Source organism: Diadema antillarum, unplaced genomic scaffold (genome assembly GCF_040938485.1).
Source record: "Diadema antillarum isolate AM-2024a unplaced genomic scaffold, OU_Dant_1.0 seq00000530_RagTag, whole genome shotgun sequence".
Lineage (NCBI taxonomy): Eukaryota > Metazoa > Echinodermata > Echinoidea > Diadematoida > Diadematidae > Diadema > Diadema antillarum.
In genome coordinates this window covers 139,340-158,942 of record NW_027271481.1, presented here as the reverse complement: position 1 = coordinate 158,942, position 19,603 = coordinate 139,340, and the positions used below count along the sequence as shown (strand labels likewise).

Here is a 19,603-nt window from a genome sequence, read left to right as displayed (position 1 = left end):
ACACCGGCGAACAGAGGTAATTCATTACGTTCGCGGGTGTTGAGACGCACAATATGCATGTAATTCATACGATCGTCTATCATCCTGGCACGTAGTGTACGACGCGCGGGCATTAGACGCACGTACGCCTCCAAATGTGTGCTGAATTGAGGGATGAAATAATTGAGTTCAACCTTGACGTCAAGACCGATGTGATTATCTAGAGATGCGATGCAATTCCAACGAGAAACTCAATGCAAAAATGAGAAAACTCCTTTAGTTATAGTTTAATTCGGTAAAGAAAATAAGCTATATATATCACGAGGACCTCAGAGCTGATGTCTCTTTCATTTGTCTGTGCAATAGCATAAATTTATCTGCTGACCACGAATTAAAAAACAACTGTTTGTACATGGAATGCAAAAAAAAAAATCAAAAAAAAAAGAAGCTAGTTTCCTCAGATGGAAGATAACTGTCTGCCGCAGTCGCACAAAAATGTTCAATTTGCCTCATTTACAGGGGAATAACTAAATATTCGGCGCGATTTCTCTGGAAAATAGTTTTATCTGAGAACACGAACAAGAGTATCAGAAAAACAGCAAAGCCGTCTGCAATGATAGGCCTATTCAATACTGAAGGAGCCAATGAGATGAGAATAGAAGAGAACTTAAAGGGAGAAGAAGAGGGGGAAGAAGAAGGAGAAGAATTGATAAAACGACCTGTAAGCCACCATTATTATGATATCCTCGTCATACTAACACGTTTCAGTATTTTCTTATACCAGAATTTGTCAAGCGATATTGATGAATAATACTTCTCTCTGTGACAGTTAAGTGTTTCACACACAATCACAACAGCAACTGAATTCTTTTCTCCGCACTGAGATGCCGACGAAAATTCATCTTCACGCTGCCCATCCCCTTTTTCCATTACGTATAAAATGACATCGTTAAATAGCATGGATCTACTTCCTACATGGTTTCCCCTAATTATGACTCTCTGTTGCTTTTAATCCCTTTCCGACTATCGGGGATTAATTGTCCGTTAATCCGCTTAATGGTTGAATAGTTCTGTAATCCAGGGGCGGATGGGAATTCCGTAAAAGGGAGGCGCCTTTACAAAATTAAAGGGAGCGCAGGCGTCCCCCTCCCAATTTGTTTTCTTTTTATCTCTTTTGTTTTAACAAAATACAAAGAGGGGGCGCGCGCCCGGTGCTCTCCTTACACCGCCACTGATAATCTGCATCACTTTCAATGCGCTGCCAAACTGGACTCATTAATTTGAACCTATATTTGCTTTTACAATCGGAAATAACTTATAGGGGTAGGACCTGTCCATTTTGTGTCACTCGATCATCCCAAACCATGTGGTATACTTGACCCGTCTGCTGATGGACAGGAGCGTCTCGGTCTCCTACCATCGGAAACCGTCAATAATCGGGATACACGTGCCTGCAAGTAGGCCTACACTATTCAAAAGAGCGCTCACATGTTGTTGTTTGGGTATTTTTGTATATAGGCACTTCAAAAGTGCAAGATGGAAAATAGAAAACTTTCTTGAAGTGAATTATTTTTTGAAGAAAAAAGTTTTCTCACTCAAACTTCCAACACTTTGTTCTTCTCTGACTCTTTTTTTTTTCTCCGCCTCCTCTTCCTCCTCGATTTTCTTCTTCTCCTTCTCCTTTTACGTCTTTCTTATTCCTCTTCACTGTGTGTTCTTTGGTGTATTTGTGGTTTGTTTTTTGTTGTTCTGGAGCTTTGCGCTTTGTACATAAGTAAAATTTTACGTCACATCATTCAGACCATTGCCAGTTTGTCAGCCTCGCTTCTGCTGGCAAACCATTTGAACTTAAAGGCATAATTTACCATTTGTAGATGAAACAAAAACCAGCATTAGTGCTTCAAAATAGTTCTAAAATGTGAGCTGGGGATAGAAACAACCAATGTAAAAATTTAAATCAGTATAATCGATGTTAATTTTTGTTAAATGTACAAAATGTGAACAATAGTTATAATAAAAATGTTTCCAGACTAAACCGTCTACAGTTGTGGTTAAATGAGAAAAAATAGTGAAATCTCCTTATGTTTTAGGCTTTATTGCAAAAATTGTATGGAAGGTTTTTTTTTATGCGATACAACAGCTGACCTATATACACATATTATTATGCATCAAAAGTGATATCTTGAACATTTTTAAAATCACTGCTCCCAAAGGTAAACTGGACCTTTAAGTGACTAATACTCATCTAACACATCTGTTAGACATATCGAGAATTGATTGTTTTCAAAATGTCTATCCTTATACTAGTATCCGATAGGAAACCGACGTGCATGTAATTAATTGCCAAGTTTCGCCGTTTTCACTCATTCTCTGAATACTGAAGTAACAGACAGGACTCAAGGGCGCCATCTTTGGTCAAAATACTGGTCAATCTCCCAGGCGTTCGGACGGTGCAGCTGCCACCGATCTCCCGACATGCGAGGATTGATTTTCTCCAACCCTGCAAGTAGTCTGGGTGTATATGCCACAGGCTGAACCTTGTTTTACCGTCCGCCCAATGTTTTTGTTATTGATTTTACCCTATTTCGAGGGTGCTGCAACTCCGACCTGCATCTCGTGATGGTTTTTTGATATATTCAAAAATGGTCGGCCAAGATAGCCACCAAACCCTGAAATTACCATTCATTTGCTTATACAAGCGGTTAAAATTGAAAAGAATTAGATTTTTTTTAAATCCTAATTTCCAAGGCACTATCTGATTCTGGATGATGTATCTATGATGTCCTATTTTGAGATGTATTCATTGACCGACGACTCTGACAACCAAATGGTCGCCAAAATAGTGATGCTGTAATACTCATCTTGGTGTCCAAAATCATCAAGCTAGTCACTCAGACACTTCACAAGCTGGGCAACATTCAGTCATCCTCCAACAAACATTCAGTAGGGCAAAGGAGAGGCAGAAGAAGGAGATCCTCTCTCAGTGAGTTCCGGTGGTAGACTGTTCTTTGTTCAGAACCCACAGGGTTCTTTCCATTTACAAAAGTAATCATAGAGTATGATACACAAACTTATGCTGGAAAGAAAAGAGTGTGACCTGAGGTCGAAAAAGAACCAATACCATTATTTGAAATCTTCCAGCTTATTTCTTTACAAAATAATGATGAAAATTGAAACAAAACGACGTTTTTTACCCCTTCTCGAGGGTGCTGAATCGAATATGGAAGATGCAACTGTTGTATCCTTGAAGGTTTTGAGATATTCAAGATGGCTGCCAGAATCTGAAATTCCTTTAATAGGACTATATGAAGAGTTTGTTCGCAAAAACCGATAAGTCCATTTTTGAAGATTTTGAAGTACGGTCTCTGTCATAAAGTACAAAATAATACCTTTTAAATGACATATTGGTCACTACATATAAAGTTATATTTTTTAAGTTATGGTCAAAAGAAGCAAAAATTTTCTTGTTATTCTCTTTATTTTTCTTGACCTTTAATCGCAAATATCTCCATTTGGCAAATATGGACTTATCGGTTTTTGCGAACAAACTCTTCATATTTTTTATTATAAATGGTGATTTAAGTTATTGAACAAAGTGCTTTTCATTTTACACTGTACATTTCAGTTGAGCGAATTTGTATCCCCCAAAATGGCTTCCACGATGGTAATCTATACCAAGACGTCGAAATACGAAATGTCTGAAAGGAAGTTTTCACGCTCATCCTGCATGAAGAGATAAAAGGGTTTATTAAATTTAGTTGAAACTGGAAAATTGGGAAAATTTTTAATTCAAACAATATTTACCTTTTGAACAGGCTCTCAGATACAAAGTCCATCAAAAAACTAAATTTTGAATAAATATGTAAAATGGAATATCAAAGGGACTTTCAAAAATGTGGCGCCTGCCATGTCTTCTTCTTCTTCTTCTGCACCGATTATTTGATTTGACGGCCACATAGAGCTAGTTAATTTGTACTTACCATTGATTGAAACTCCTGATTTATATTAAGCACTTCGATTTTATTGCATATAGAAACGCCAAGCCACCCGTGATGTATTAAAAGAAAAAAAAATGTCGAGGGCGAATATGTTTCCTCCCTTTTTAAATAATTTGTATGCAAACATTATGCATAAATGTGAATAGTATGCAAGTGTGATGTAAATAAACTACCATTTTGAAAAGCTTCTTCTTCTTCTTCTTCATTTCCTCTTTCTTTCTGAACTGTTGTGTTTCTGCTTGTACGTCAGAGCGTAGTAACCAAAGGTTACAGTTCGTTATTCCGAAGGTTCGTTATTCCGAACAACGGTTCGTTATTCCGAAGGTTCTTTAGTCCGAAGGTTCGTTATTTCGAAGGTTCTTTAGTCCGAAGGTTCGTTATTCCGAAGGTTCTTTAGTCCAAAGGTTCGTTAATCCGAAAATGAAATAATTAAGGTTCGGTAATATTCCGAAGGTTCGTTAATTCGAAAATGAAACAAAGCTCGTTATTCCGAAGGTTCGTTTACGGACCCTATTTCGTTGTCGGATCAACGAACCTTCGGAATAACGAATCCTATTTCATTTTCGGATTAACGAGTCTTCGGAAAAGCGAACCCTATTTCATTTTCGGATTAATGAACCTTCGGAATAACGAACCTTCGGAATAACGCCACAAATGTTCGGATTAACGAACCCTTTTTCATTTTCGGATTACCGATCTTCTAGGTATAGGGAATTTATGCGTTTCGGATTAACGAACCCTCGGAATAACGAACCTTCGGAATAACGAACCTTCGGAATAACGAATAGCACCCGTAACCAAAGATGTTCGACACCGGAGAGTACTACATTGTAGTACACGTGTACTGTATAACCTGTTATTTTCGCATACAGATATTTTCGCGGATGAGCAGGTCGCATACATTTTCGCCAGAGCTTGCTTTCGCGAATTGACACCGAAGCTATTGTAAGTACACTATTAGCCCAGCGCATAGCAACATTTTCGCGCGTTGTTAAATTCGCGATCCAACAGTCATTCACGAAAATTAAACCCTCGCGAAAATAGCAGCTTATACATCATCAAGTACACGTCATTGCGCAACCACATCGCTTTGCATGTGCAGTCAAAGATCTATCCTACTTTACTGTAATACTACACATTAGAATATACGTGTGTGCCTGGAGTGAGAGTGACTGGAACTGAGAGTACGGTACTGGAGAAGAGGAAATTATCTTCGTTTGTTTTTAATATGGGAGGTTCTAGAGGACAGAAAAAGAGAAGGGCCAAGCGTGGACATGGAAAGAATGTCCATAAACACGGTAAGCATGAACTTTAGAAACGTACTCATGTCCTGTGGAAGTTTTCACATGTGGTACTTTTGTAACAGTCCGACGTATAGACATTTGTGCTGGATAGGACGAGTTGTACTTACCACCGTAAATTACCTAAAATTTACATCATCAATTTTACACACATAGTTTATACTTGGCCGAGCTTTGACCGAAAGATCAGTCTGTATCTGGTCGTTGGGGATATGTTCCGCGGAGACTGCGTCTGGCTGCATGGAATCCCTCCGAGCTACAAGGAGAGCTGATAAAGTATTAAAAAAATAATAATAATAAGTGACTCCTCTGGCTCTGCTCTGCGGAGGAGTCCGAAAAATCCCATTTTTCTGTCTAGGCCGTGCTGCGCTGCTGTGCAGCTGTCTGGCGATACTGTAAGAATATTAATACGTTGGAACGTATATATCTACATGTACGTAGTGCCGTTAATTCGTTTCCAAACATTCAGTGCAAATTCGTCTTATCCCTATAATTGATAATAGATCTACTAATTGATAATAGATCTACTATTATGTACTATGTTGTAAGAATATTTAATGGTTAAATTCTTACTAACCATTCATTGGCATTATCATTGTGTTGTCTCTTGGACTCGGAGGAGAAGTATTGACACCTGCACCAAGGTTTGACCTTTTGCAAAAGCGTATAGGTTTCTACATGTAGCAGGTGGTCAAATTTTGGACAGTGTTGTGGTTGTGGCTTACTTTACCTGGTACCTTAAATCTCTGTATCGCGTAGAGAAGATGCCCATAGATATTCCATGGCTCCGCACAATACAAAGAAGACGTTTATTTGTGTGCACGTGTGTGCACTCAAGTACACAGTACCCACAGCAACCATCCACCCCTACAAGTTTTCACTATTTCCAAGAGCAACAAGACTGTGGAACAGTTTGCCAGGCGCAGCTGTTCAACTCACCAACCCAACAGAATTCAGAGAGGCTGCACTCCAACATATCATCATAATGTAGCCTTCTTCTGGTTCCAGTGTCCTGTAAGGAGCAAACCTTATTTTTACTTGCACGCTTTCAACCACTTTTATTGTAAATATGTGGGTTACGATTATGGCACCTCTGCACCCTTGTTGACACACAGCAGGGATTGTTCATCCTGGTATAGCTTCAACGGAGCTGCAGTTTTGGGATTATTTCAACAAGTAGCAAGTAACGTGCAGTAAGGAAACTTCAGGTGGCTACAGCTATGTGGCTAAGCAGTCTTAGCAATTCTTAAATTTGCTTGACTCTAGAATCTAGAGTAACTTTTTAACATTTTGCAGTTGTCTTTGACAGACACCTCAACTCAATTAAGTGGCCGTAAATTCACTATGCTCTATTTGTGCGCTGCCTTGTGGGGCTTTGTAAAGCTGTGCCTCACTCCTGTGCTCTGAATAATGATAGCAATGAAAGGTGGCCAAAACAGAAAGAGTGTTGGGTAAGTATGGCATGGAGATGTTCTTTTTTTTGACACTTCTATGTTAAATCTGATTCACCACTTACCTTTAATACCCACAATTACAGTAAAGCAAGCTATCCATAATTCAACCATAATGCCATCCAAAATTTGACTGCCGGCTGCATGTAGAAACCTAGATGCTTTTGCAGTGAGTAAAATTTTGGTAAAGGAGGTATAACCTTGTTGTGGGTTTTTTACATGATTTTGTATCTACCTCATGCATTTTTCATTCAGCATATCTCTGCACGTACTTCTTCTCATCATGATCTTACTCACAATTTTGTTTTCCTTCATATGTACCACCCATGACTGTCAATACTACCTCTATTACCGGATCTTCTAGAAAAATGCAGTGTCTTCTAAAGTCAACTTTCCAGGTCTATCTCTCTCTAGCTAGTTTGGTTGTTCATGGGTTCTTTGCAGTTGAGGTCATTTACATAGACCTTTGAACTGTATGAATTCAATTTACTTTACTGTTGTTATATTTGTCTCCATGCTATTATGCTGTACAATATTGATCTGTTCCAAATAGCTTCAATTTATATAAAAAACCATAAGAATAAAAGATTGAAGTGCATTCAACAGCTGCTTTTGGGAAATCATATTTGTAATAAGCAAACAGATTTTATTTTGCGTGAATGTTTTACACAATACTTTGCCTAGTGAGTAGTATCATTGCTACATGATTTGTTCACGATTTGACATAATGCGATATTCATCGTTGCATTTTTTTGTCTCTTCACTGCACACAGCTGATGGTACTCCATTAACACGACAGGAAGTCCAGGATCTTTTGGAGGAAAGGAGACAAGTCAGAAAAGCTGTCAAGAAAACAAAAGACAAATTTAGTATAGAGCAATTACTTGAAAAGGTAAATAATATTGATTGGTATAAATCTGATTGCTTGCATTGTTCATACTGACCAAACTATTTAATGAAAAGAACTAACCGTAAAACCAGAAACATTCGCGGCATGAAACTTTTGCGAAGTGCTATAGGCATTCATTGCATTGTGCTCACGAAATGTTTCTCGCATAGTGTACTTTCAAGGAGCTTGGCTCGTCACAAAATTTGCTAAAGTTTCATGGTTTTTAGACAGTAAGTCATGGACTAGAGAAATTTATCTTAATTGTTCTTGTTAGTGTTTTTCCTTGATATAATGACACAAGTAAAAAAAAAAAAGGAAGAATAGCTAGTCATCAATTGCACAACTCATTATCCAACTCATTCCTTCATTTGTAAATGATTTTAATAGAATTGTCAATGGTCACAGTACAAACTTTTGTTTTCCTCTCTTTGGAAATTGTTGTTTGTTTTGCAAATCACTTACCTACCCAGATGCATCAGCATCCTAACATTATTGTGTTGCCGTACACTCATTGATCAACTAATTTATCGTAAACAAGGAGAATAATTCTCACTGTTGCTTTTTAATCGTCACCCAGGCAAGTGACTATCTAGATACCTACGAGTATGAGATGGCTCAGAGGTTCTGTCAGAGGGCACTCCAGTTGAATCCAGACCACGTCGGAGCCTTGGAGATGTCTGGAAATCTCCTGGCAGAGCTGGGTGATGGGGAAGGAGCCATGAAAATATCCTTTTACTTACACCACCGACCATTCTGAGAGAGTTTCCACTCGGCATGTATCATTCATAAAACAGCATTCAATTACATAGATGATGAGTTCTCTAGACACATCCAAAAGTTGTATTCATGAGCATTCAATCACATAATATTAAACTCTCTCAAAGCAACTACATGTATGTAAGAGTATTTTGGTGCACATGATAATCATGAGGGAGAAAGGTTTGCGGTAACACCATGTGTATGTAGTCCTTATCCGGATCGTTGCTTGGCAGAAGAAGAGCCTAGAAAGAGGAGAATTGAGGAGGGAAGTGAAATGTGGGGGTTGTAAGGAGAGCAAAAGTGAAAAGTGGGGTACAGTAATGGGCTGGAAGTTGAAGTTGCTTTAGTAGAGACCGTAGAAAAGGGAACAGAGAGAGTGGTAAGGAAGAATATAGTGAGAATCAAGTAAGATGTTCGGACATCGTTGGGAAGAGAAAGATGAAATAGCTAACAATGATAATCATATGAGCTCAATAATTAAAAAAAAAATCTAATGTGGTATTTTCATATCCATGTAAATTAATCCATATGTCTGTGCAGATGCTTATTCATACAGATTTTTAATCTATTCCAAAACTTGTTGAGCCCCCCACCCCCTTCTTTACTCACGCTGTTGCTGCTGTTGCTATTTCACTCTTTTCCTATTCTTTATCCTCTGTTGTTCCTTATGTTGTTTGATGTTTCCTCCCTATTCATCTTTATCCATCACAGGTTGCCCCCTATGATCCTTGGGCTCATCACCAGCCCACCTCTGCCTTTTGTCTGTTCACCCCTTGCTTTAATCCCCCTTACCTGTTGGGCTTCCTGCCTTTGACTTCTAATCCACCCCTTTTGTTTTCATTGTTCTGTGTCCCTAGCCCTCTTCAGACTGTGCTTGTTGTGTGTAAACTTCGTCTTGGGTCAGGGTTGATTGAACTGTGACTAAAATGAGATTTTGTTTCTAGATTGTAGAGATGATATGGTATGACCAATCTTGTGCTGCATCGAATATCTTCTATTTTTAGAAATTAATGGGATAGGCATTCATCTGGGGAAAGACATTGATAAGAATAACAAGGTTTTGCTTCAGCAGGAAAAACAAAATGAAAGAAAGAAAGAGAGAGAAAAAAGTTTCCTTGACAGTGATGATATGTACTGCTTGGGTCGTGCAATCACACTGAGTCCGGAGGAAGGGTTCTCGAAGTACATGTACATGGGCCAGCTGCAGGAAGGGTTGGAGGCGGTGCAGTTCTTTCAGAAGGGAGTGGAACTCATGGTGGGGGAACGCGACAAGAAACAGGTTTGACTCGCATCTTGCTATGGTGTAATCTCTCACAGTATCTTGGAAATGTTTGTTTGTTTCGTTTTCAATCTAACAAGATTTCTGGATAGCTAGTATTCAGCAGCTCTAGCTGGTCTTCCATTTGCTCCAGTTGAATGTGAGGCGGACCACCTCACCGAGTTAAACACCCTGCTCTTTGCGATTAATAAATGAAGTGGGATTTTTTACGTGCATGAGTTGTCACACTCTCACACATGGATCCTCCACTTTATGTCCTATCAGAGGGACGGAGTGTTTTGGCTCCTACTAGAGGAGGCGGGGTGATTGCACACAACATTGCTCAGCTAGACTTGGGGATCTGATGTCAGGGAAATGTTGCAGTGTTTGAGTGAATCAAAATGAAAACTGCCCTTTGCTGGATAGGCATTCAGGCATGAAAAACTCACAGCCATACTACCAGCCAATGAACACCAGGAAATCATAAAAAGATTAGCATCTAATGGCCTCAGAGAATAGCCTCACTCCCTTGTCAGAATAATCAGTGAAGAATGGTATTGCTCATTGCTTAATGTGGAGTGGTATTTAAAAAAGAAGAAAAAAAAAAGGAATTTCTTTCTGCCAAAGCTCATAGTGAAATAAGGCTAGATAAGATCCCATTTGCAGTCTGTCCATCACATGGTCATAGGAGTACATGTATCTGTCATACACATTTCTATTGAGTTTTCAATTTCCTCTATACAATTTGCAAAGAGAGCAAGGAAAAAAAATTACTCTTGATTTTTTTCTCTTTCTGTATCAACACTAATGTCCTTCAGAATGCTTACAATCATTGAATACATTGTAGATATTTTGAAACGCTCATATTATTGTATCGCTTTAATATCTGATTGCTGCGTGATCAACAGGGTGAAGTGAATGGTGCATCATGTTCGACTGATGGGGATCATGCGTCAGCAGTGACCAATCAGGATATATCAAGGGCATACTGCTCAATTGCTGAGATATTCCTGACAGATGCATGGTAAGGAAGCGGAAAGATACATTTTTATGTAACACAGTCATGACTGTTTGATAACCACTGCAATAGACTTTTGACTCCTAGCTGCTTCGTTTTTCACAATTTTGGTCTCCAAGGACATATCCTACCTGCATTACCTACCGGAGTGCACATCACAAAATGTTTTCTTTAAAATAGTAATAAAACACATGAAAAAGTGTCATTGATATTTGCAAGTGCCTCCCACCCCCACCCCCACCCCCAAAAGACAAAAAGCTTTAAAGAGGCTATTAACCTCATGTTAAAGCATGACATATTGTAGTCTATAAGATAATGTCCCCAATTTTAGTAAATGTGACTCATAATTTCCAATAAATAGGAATGATTTGTGTAGATTGATGTAGGTTATTATTTAGATGGTCAAATTGTCTATCATATGCTTCTTTAGCTTTGAAGACGATGCTGAAAAGAAGTGTAAAGACGCTCTAGACCACGCCCTAAATGAAGACCCCAACAATCCTGAGGCTCACCAACTCATGGCTAGCTTCTGGCTTAGCAAGGACGACAAAGAGGTTTGTTGGCTTTGATCCATCTTTAGCTCTTTATGTGCCACGTTCGCACGCCCGACTCAGTTGACGGCGTGCCTAGTTTGCATATTCTACTCAAACGCACAAACCCGCCTAAACCGATCGATAAATCGCTAAATGCCGCAGTTCAATGAAAGCATTTCTAGCTGTTCCATTTCTGTCACACGTAGCTCGCATTTTATGTGGTGAATGAATATCAAGTGGTGTTCCCTACTGGATTTGGGGGTAAATTCTAACTTTCTGTCACTGTTTTGTGTGCAACAGTGATTCCCCTATACAATAATATCGCTACTGGTCATTTGAAAGAAAAATAATCGTATATTTGTCATACAATTTACGTCAAAGCAAAGCGAGACATTTTCGCTACAACTTTGCCCATTACATGTCGAAGGCAACAAAATTTTAAAAAGTTGCATAGATTTGAAAAACAGAATGTTTTTCCAAAGCATGACTATGTTGCTGTCTCAGAATAATGTGGCACCCAGGGGGTTTACACCATGGCACATTTGAGGTATGTACAAGAATTAACCAGGCTGAACAGATTCCTATTTCAAATGCATGTTATTGTTATTGAAAATTTTCAGATGTGTACTGATAAGGTTTTTGTGGCAAATGTCTCCCTACAGAACCTGCATGATAAATTTTTTTTAATTGATATATTGATACATGTACCATGTATTTTTAAGTAAAATATCTACCGATCAAGTTCACATGTTTTGACATGAAACGCAAACATTATATTATGACTTGGCCATTGTTATGATTGTCTCTCAAATTTCCATCCATTTTTACACCAGATTTATATCTTGTTGCACCCAGTTTTTGTATATACACTGTACTTTCTTACGAATCAAAATCAAGAGTTTCCCCTGAAGTTCATTAAATCATACCATGCAATATATACCAGTATACAGATGCCTAATCAGTTGGTTGAGTGTGGGGTTAAGGAGCTGACAACATACAGTGTAAGATCAAATATGTACTAGACAACATCTATACATCTAAAGATTGTGTAGTTTGTGAAATTCAACTTGTTGAATATAATAAGTGGTTAGATCTCCTATTGTAGATCACTCAAGGGGTAATACTGACATTGTGTACATCACTTGTTTTATTCCCTGTACGCAGAATGCCAAGGCCTCGATAGAGAAGAGTGTATCGCTATGGCAACAGGCAGATGTAGACAGGATTAGGGGAGAGGAGACTGATGAAGAAGCTGGCCGAATTCTGGCATACGAGAGCAGAGTTGGAGCAGCCAAGATCCTGATGGAACTAGAATCATTTGATGTAAGTAGAGCTTGTTGCAGCAGAATAGTTGAACTGAATTTAATGTACCTGTATTAGATATCCTGATTATAGAGTAAAATTAAAGTGATTTTTTGAAGACTGGCTTCAATATGAAGTGATACATACATTTTGTATTTTCATACATACTTATTCTCATTCAATCACTCAGTCATATTCATTCATTCATTGAACCATCCATCCATCAGTTTATTCCTTCATTCATTTATTCATTCAGCAAACCACTAATCCATCCATTCATTCATTCATTCATTCATTCATTCATTCATTCATTCATTCATTCATTCATTCATTCATTCATTCATTCATTCATTCATTCATTCTCATTCATATTCATTCATTCATTCTTTCATTCATTCATTCATTCATTCATTCATTCATTCATTCATTCATTCTCATTCATTCATTCATTCATTCATACTCATTCATATTCATTCATTCATTCATTCATTCTTTCATTCATTCTCATTCATTCATTCATTCATTCATTCATTCATTCATTCATTCATTCATTCATTCATTCAATCATTCAATCAATCAATCATTCATTCATTCATTCATTCATTTTTTGTGTACATGTTGCATTTCTGGGAATCCTAAATTTAGCCTACATTTGTTTGTGTGTGACATGTAGGTGGCAGAGACTGTTCTACACACTCTACTGGAGGAGGATGATGAAGTGGTCCAGGTGTGGTACATGTTGGGACTCCTCCAGTGTGAGAGGAAGACTGATGAATGCAAGCCTCCTGCCAGATACTACCTTCACAAAGCAAAAAAGGTACTTCACAGTTATGAGAATGGTATGTTCTTTTTTATGCAGTAGAGCCTGTTTGATGAACCTCTTTTCCAGCGTTAAAACTTGCCATGGTTCTATACTCAAAGTACTGGGTACTGTAGAACCAAAAACATTTGTGACATGAAACTTTCGCAATTGGAGCTGACAGCTTATTTCGCTGCATGAAATCCTCTTGAATTGCTAACCATGAAAAAATGATGAATATAAAGAAAATACATGTATTGCATTCATTGCACTGTGAGGACAAAAACTTTCACATGCACTTTACTTTCGAGAATCCTGTCTCGAAAAATTGTCAACAGTTTTGTGCACACAGAAATTTCTGGTTGTAGTACATTATGCAGTTATACACCTGGGTAAAAATGTATGTTGTAGGTGACATGTCATGTCCGGCAGTGCACATGCGCGGTAGGTTTTAACCCGAGATATTTTGATTGAGAGTCCACAGTCCTTTCCAGTCTACCACTTCACTTCCACTGATGATTGACAAGCCTTGTCTTTACAAGGCCTTTAGATATGGCTTGAAGGGAGTAGTAATACAGTGCACAGTGCACTTATAACGAACATGATTATAACGGAATTCTGGTTACAACAAAATAATGATCCAGGTTGCAAAGTTATCGGCTGTATGTTTTTTATTGTTTATTTGTTCAGTTATAACGAAATTTCGGTATAATGAAAGAAAACTGCCGGTCCCAAGGACTTCGTTATAATGGGAGTCCACTGTACCGCACCTGTATTCATCCTGTCTTGTAAAGCTTACAACAGGTACATTTAAGAGCAGTTTGGTTTACATTAAATGCTCTTTATCCATCCTTCTTTTGTCAGCTGTACTGTGCATTGAGCTGCGATGATGAACAGGTTCTGCAGCACATCAATGAACTCTTGACCTCGTTGGGACCGGGTGAAGGTGACGAGGAAGACTGGATGGAGAAGAAGGCAAGAGAAGAGGAGGAAGAGGAGGAGGAGGAGGAGGAAGGAGGGGATGGAATCGAGGTTGATAGTGAAGCATCATCGGATGAAGATGAGGAGGAAGATATGGAGCACTGACAGCGAACACGGAGCGACATGAAAAGAGACATTTCAAAAGTTTGACAGACTGATTTTGAGATCAGATGGACCAGGCTGCAAGAAACGAAGATTGAGGTGGATGTGAAAGATGCCTTACCATGTCAGCAAATCACATCACGTCACATCAAGTTATAGATGAAATCCAACAGAAAGTGGAAGCTCCATGAATGGATTGGTAGATGGGAAGGTGGATTGAATCGGGGAGAGAATGAGGGTGAGAAGCAAATGGAGTGAAATACGTATTGAGAAAGGAGAAATGATAGACAGATAGACAGCTACAAAAAGAGAAAAACAGAATGCGAATATTAGAGTCAAGGTCAAATAGTAGAAAAAAATAAGAGGGGCAGGGATAAGTTGAGCTCAGTTCTGTGATTTTTCACAACAAATTGATATTCCTATCCTTGAGATTATATCCCTGAAATTAAGAATAAGAAAATGACAATTTCAGAAAATGAATATAAACTCTTGTGAATACACTTGAATTTTATACAGTATGTGTACATGTAATAGGTAATGTAAAACCACATATTTTTGCATGCATGAAACTTTCACAATTCTGCCAGGAGACAAGATTTAGTAAAATGCACATGATTTTTTTTCCTCTTTCTCTACACAATGAATTGAATGCCAGGTGCAATTCACGAAAGTTTTATGCCATGAAAAAGGCCATCAGCTCCAATTCTCGAAAGTTTCTTGCCACGAACGTTTCTGGTTTTCCAGTAAATGCAGTTGAAATATGTTGGCATATTATTATTTCTTGACTGAGACAGCAGTCATAGGAATGCACTCCATGCAAAAATGGTGTTTTTTGTCAAATATCTGTTGAATCATGTTTACAAATGGCAGATGGTTCGAGTAAGCAACTGTCATGGATAAATTAACTTTCATAATACAAACTTGAATGCTAACAGGTGCCAACATGTACAGAAAATTGCTTTATTTGGAATGGGTATGATTGCATTGTTACACAAATTCTAGTGCTACAGGCGAACTCTGATATTACAAGATGCACTGTAGTTAGGACTGAAAAATTTAGTGGTTATAACGAAATCTTGTCAGAATGGACAAAGTAAATACAGAAAATATGACAGTTTTACCAGACTCATGTAAATCATCCCATTTTAATTAAATCTTGTATTTGTGTTCATCATAACCCATTCATGACAGAGGATTTGCTTGTCACACTTGGCTCCAAGCTTTAGGTTTCCTTTTTTTCCCATCGTTAGTTGTCCACCTTACACGAGTTTTGACTGGTGACTCGGGTTGGAATATCAATCACATACGTCCTCTCTGCATCTTATCTCGCCAAAGTAGCTTACAAAATCTGAAACAAAAGTAGCAACACACTTAACAGCTGCAGGCTGTGTTGACAATGTGACATCAGTGACAGCTATCAAAATATATTTGGTAGAGTATCAGGTAGAGTGAAAAAGGTAACCTCACAGTCAGCTTTCTTGATTATATACTCGGGACATCTAGAACGAGTTCGCACAAGTCCAGGCTGCACTGTGAATTGGTGTCAATTTCTTTTTTTTTTTTTTCTTTTTGCGTGCAAATGGCAACCCTAAGAGTGTAAGCCTTCCGTTGGTCCCACTGCATGAAGCTTACATTTCATTGCCTACCAGTCTTCATCATTAAAGAGTGACGCTCTGTATGTCATAATGGGAGTCTAACACTGCATGTTGGAGGAAAAGCACGCGGACTGCAAGCGTTGTCAGTATAGGAATACATGTACCCAAAAAGGGGACGCGAGGATTGTACATTTTATCCCATTATAACCGTTTCCTCTTCTTAAACGTACTAAAATGAGACCAGCCAAAAACAGTTATGGAAAATTGGGATCGCCAAATTCACCTCATTAAAAGTGCCACCCCATTGTGAGCAAGCTCATTATACAGTACATGTAACTGCTTTTCCATTGCATTGTACTTGTAGCATAACATGTATATTGTTTTTCTTACCTTGTTTGTGGTATGGACCATACCTGGAACAAGTTCAAAAGATTATTTTATCCTGTGTCAATGTCACCATCTCAATTTTGTCATTCATTGATATCAGAACACTTCCTACTTGTAAAAATTTTATTCAAAAAATAAATAATGTGTATACATTTATTATATTCTATCAGCTTAAGTACCGGTAATGCCTTTTATGTGTCTGCGTGAGCAATGAGTGGATCGAACATTCTTCCCGTGCATACCAATTTCCGTAACTGTGTGAATTCTATTCTGTCCACTATCTTAAACACACACACAAAAATCCACACCTAGAACCTGTACTCTTTGAGGAGATTTTATGTTGGCTCGTTTCAAGACTATGTAATGTTGCATGTACTGGCATTTACAACATGTACATGCAAGGACAGGTGGGAAGCTTAAGTTTTACTGTGAATTCTGCCTGGTGGAGAGATAGATGTATATACTACACCTGTGTATGTACAATTGTATAAACAAGCCTATGGTCATCATTGTACAATTCTACGAGTTCATCTGGGTTTACAGCACCACATCACACTCTTGACCAACCAACAATAATACAAAGAACCACCAACAAAATAAAAAAGTTTTCTGTGGATTTGTGACATACCCTTTAATTTCTCAACATCATGTGACATGACAGATACAATGTGATTTCAGAACATTGTGGTTGTACTGTATTACTTTGAGTTGTCAGAAAAAAAAAAAAGTTTTTTAACTTGCTGATGCTACAGGTAGATATAATTTAGAATGACAAACATACATGGTACAGTGTATGCACTGTATCTACTGCCCACATCTTACATTTGTGACCTTCACCTGGCAATAGTATAAACAAAAAAGAAAAGTCTTCACAAAACATTTTATCATCTAATCAGACACTGATATACAATGAGCATGAATACATGAAAGTTACATAATATGCTAGGTATACGGTTCACCATGTGTGAGTCCTGAAAAAGACTGTTGGAATGAAAGAGGAAATGAGAAGGATAGGAAGAAGCGAGAAAGTGAGCGAGAGTTTCTTTCTAGAGTGTGTGTAGTCCTGAAAAGGACTGTGAACCAGAGAGGAGTATGGAGCAAGAAGAAGGACTCAACGTTTCGGACAGTTGACTGTCCATCCTTCTCCTTGCTCCATACTCTCTGGTTCACAGTCCTTTTTAAGACTACACACACTCTACAAAGAATACTCTCGCTCACTTTCTTGCCTCTTCCTATCCTTCTCATTTCCTCTTTTATGCCGGGAACCGTAAACCTAGCATATGTTATGTACAACACCATGCAAACTTCTTCCTTCAAAGATCATCTACATGAAAGTTGTTGATGTTAAATTGGCCCTCTGTGTCAACAGAGATGAGACACTTTGATAAATAGATCAGACATTCTGAAATAACTCTTTATTTATTTTTACACTATACACGTACATCGTTACACTGTATGAGAGGGAAACTGTATTAAATACAGGTGCATACCAGTTATACTAGAATATGTTTTAGTGCAAACCAAAAGTGCTGTACTTTTGCCAATCTCCATACAGGTTGCCATCAACACCTGGTGAGTAAACATTATTTGAATGTTATTTGATTTCATCTTATTACAACAAAAATGAAGCCAAATCACTCTTAAAAGACCTGTGCCCCATTTCATAAAAGATGTTAGGATAGCAACTCTTTCTGGGCCCTAATTTTATCAAAAGATAAAATCGATTTTAAATTTCCTTACCACACAGGCTGCCATAGACTTACAGTTGAAATCAACTACAGCTGTATGTAATCAATTTTAACTTCATAAAACAGGGCCCTGGAATGGTAACTTCCAATAGCAACAGCCAATCAGGAAGCTAGATTCTTGTCAATCGTTTCCATGACAATTGCAATTCCAGCAAGAGTTGCTATTGTATCAACTTTTTATGAAATGGGGCCCAGGTACAGATAGCGTGGGGATTCAACGATGGCCCAATTCATTTGCTGACCACCAGGGTACATTAAAAACCAAGAAAAATACAGGTCAGTGAATATAGTATGTGCATCGAAGTGTACGCTTGCCGGTAATGGTTTACACCAGCAAAGACTCTTCAGCTGTGTGTGTACTTACACAGAGCTAAGTGATAGAGCTGTACACATTTTGTTAAGGTACTCTGTAATATATCCAAGCTGGGCCAGCCTTCTTACTCCATTGAATCCCTACACTACCAGGTGGGTGTTTCATAAAACTGTTCTTAAAGTTACGAACAACTTTAAGAACAGCTGGTGATCAGTTCTTGTGCTGAATTATTGACATTCTGAGAAGTATAGCACATCAGAACTGGTCACCAGTCATTCTCAAGTCGTTCATAACTTTAAGAACAGCTTTATGAAACACCCCCCAGGTCTTTAAAGTGATAAAAGAAATGTATCACATGATTACTGGATCGACAAACTTGTGTATAAAACTTAAAAGTAGAACAGGAGGACTTGCCCATAACGTAGGGAAGGAACAAATGCGGATTGTGGCAGTGCTTATTACAAGTACAGTAATTAACTGAAGCGTACAGAACATTGACACTATGCAAGTCTTTTTCAAACCAATGTTTAAGTGTGCACAGATCTCTTTAACTTCTCTAAAAGTCAGCCAAACATTTTTAATACTCTTATTAATATTTTGCATGGAACTGTTGTATCTTTCACTCCTTTGACACCATAAATAGTTTGTACACATACTTGCGATCTTTCTTTATACAATTATTTTTAACAATATGGAAAAACAATATACAAGTATCAACTATTTTTGTGCTGTATTTGATGATTATTTAGTGTGTCTTGCAGGTTTACACATGGATGGGTGATGAATGGCACTTTCATACAAATTACTGCCATCAACGTTCATACAATGTACATTGTTCTTATACATCATGTGGTAAGGAAGTTTGATTATGGAAGATCATAAAGTTCAAATTAATTTGCATTGACCAAATATGCAAATTATGTTGCTGACCTGTTAATATTTGCCTTTTAAAACAAATAAAAGACATGAAACCAAGGAAACTGAATTATTACTCAGGCATACATGTCATGCCTGACATAAGTCCATTCCAAACACTAGCATCACATTGATATGTTTTAAATAGAGCCCTCTGCAGTCAATGCAAGTGAGATCCCAAACCTAGTCACCTATGGTCTCAAATAAAGTTGACAAATAATGTTACACTGATAGTCATAATTCAAATCATATCATAATTCCACTTTATGAGTGGT

At 38.0% G+C, this 19,603-nt stretch overlaps 1 protein-coding gene across 1 annotated transcript; it reads left to right on the top strand.

Annotated features, from left to right (window-relative positions):
• The first annotated feature begins 5,196 nt into the window (after positions 1-5,196).
• LOC139734495 (uncharacterized) lies at positions 5,197-14,373 on the top strand. The gene is made up of 9 exons (XM_071645276.1): positions 5,197-5,275; positions 7,503-7,621; positions 8,196-8,342; positions 9,513-9,656; positions 10,544-10,659; positions 11,084-11,207; positions 12,351-12,509; positions 13,162-13,305; positions 14,152-14,373. Exons 1-9 carry the CDS (start codon positions 5,206-5,208, stop codon positions 14,371-14,373), a joined length of 1,245 nt encoding a protein of 414 aa, XP_071501377.1. The 5' UTR covers positions 5,197-5,205.
• The last annotated feature ends 5,230 nt before the right edge of the window (positions 14,374-19,603 follow it).

Coding starts and splice junctions, on each gene's coding strand:
- LOC139734495 (XM_071645276.1), top strand. CDS start 5,206: ATGGGAGGTTCTAGAGGACAGAAAAAGAGAAGGGCCAAGCGTGGACAT. Junction 5,276..7,502: donor AAAGAATGTCCATAAACACG/GTAAGCATGAAC, acceptor CACTGCACACAG/CTGATGGTACTCCATTAACA. Junction 10,660..11,083: donor ATATTCCTGACAGATGCATG/GTAAGGAAGCGG, acceptor ATGCTTCTTTAG/CTTTGAAGACGATGCTGAAA.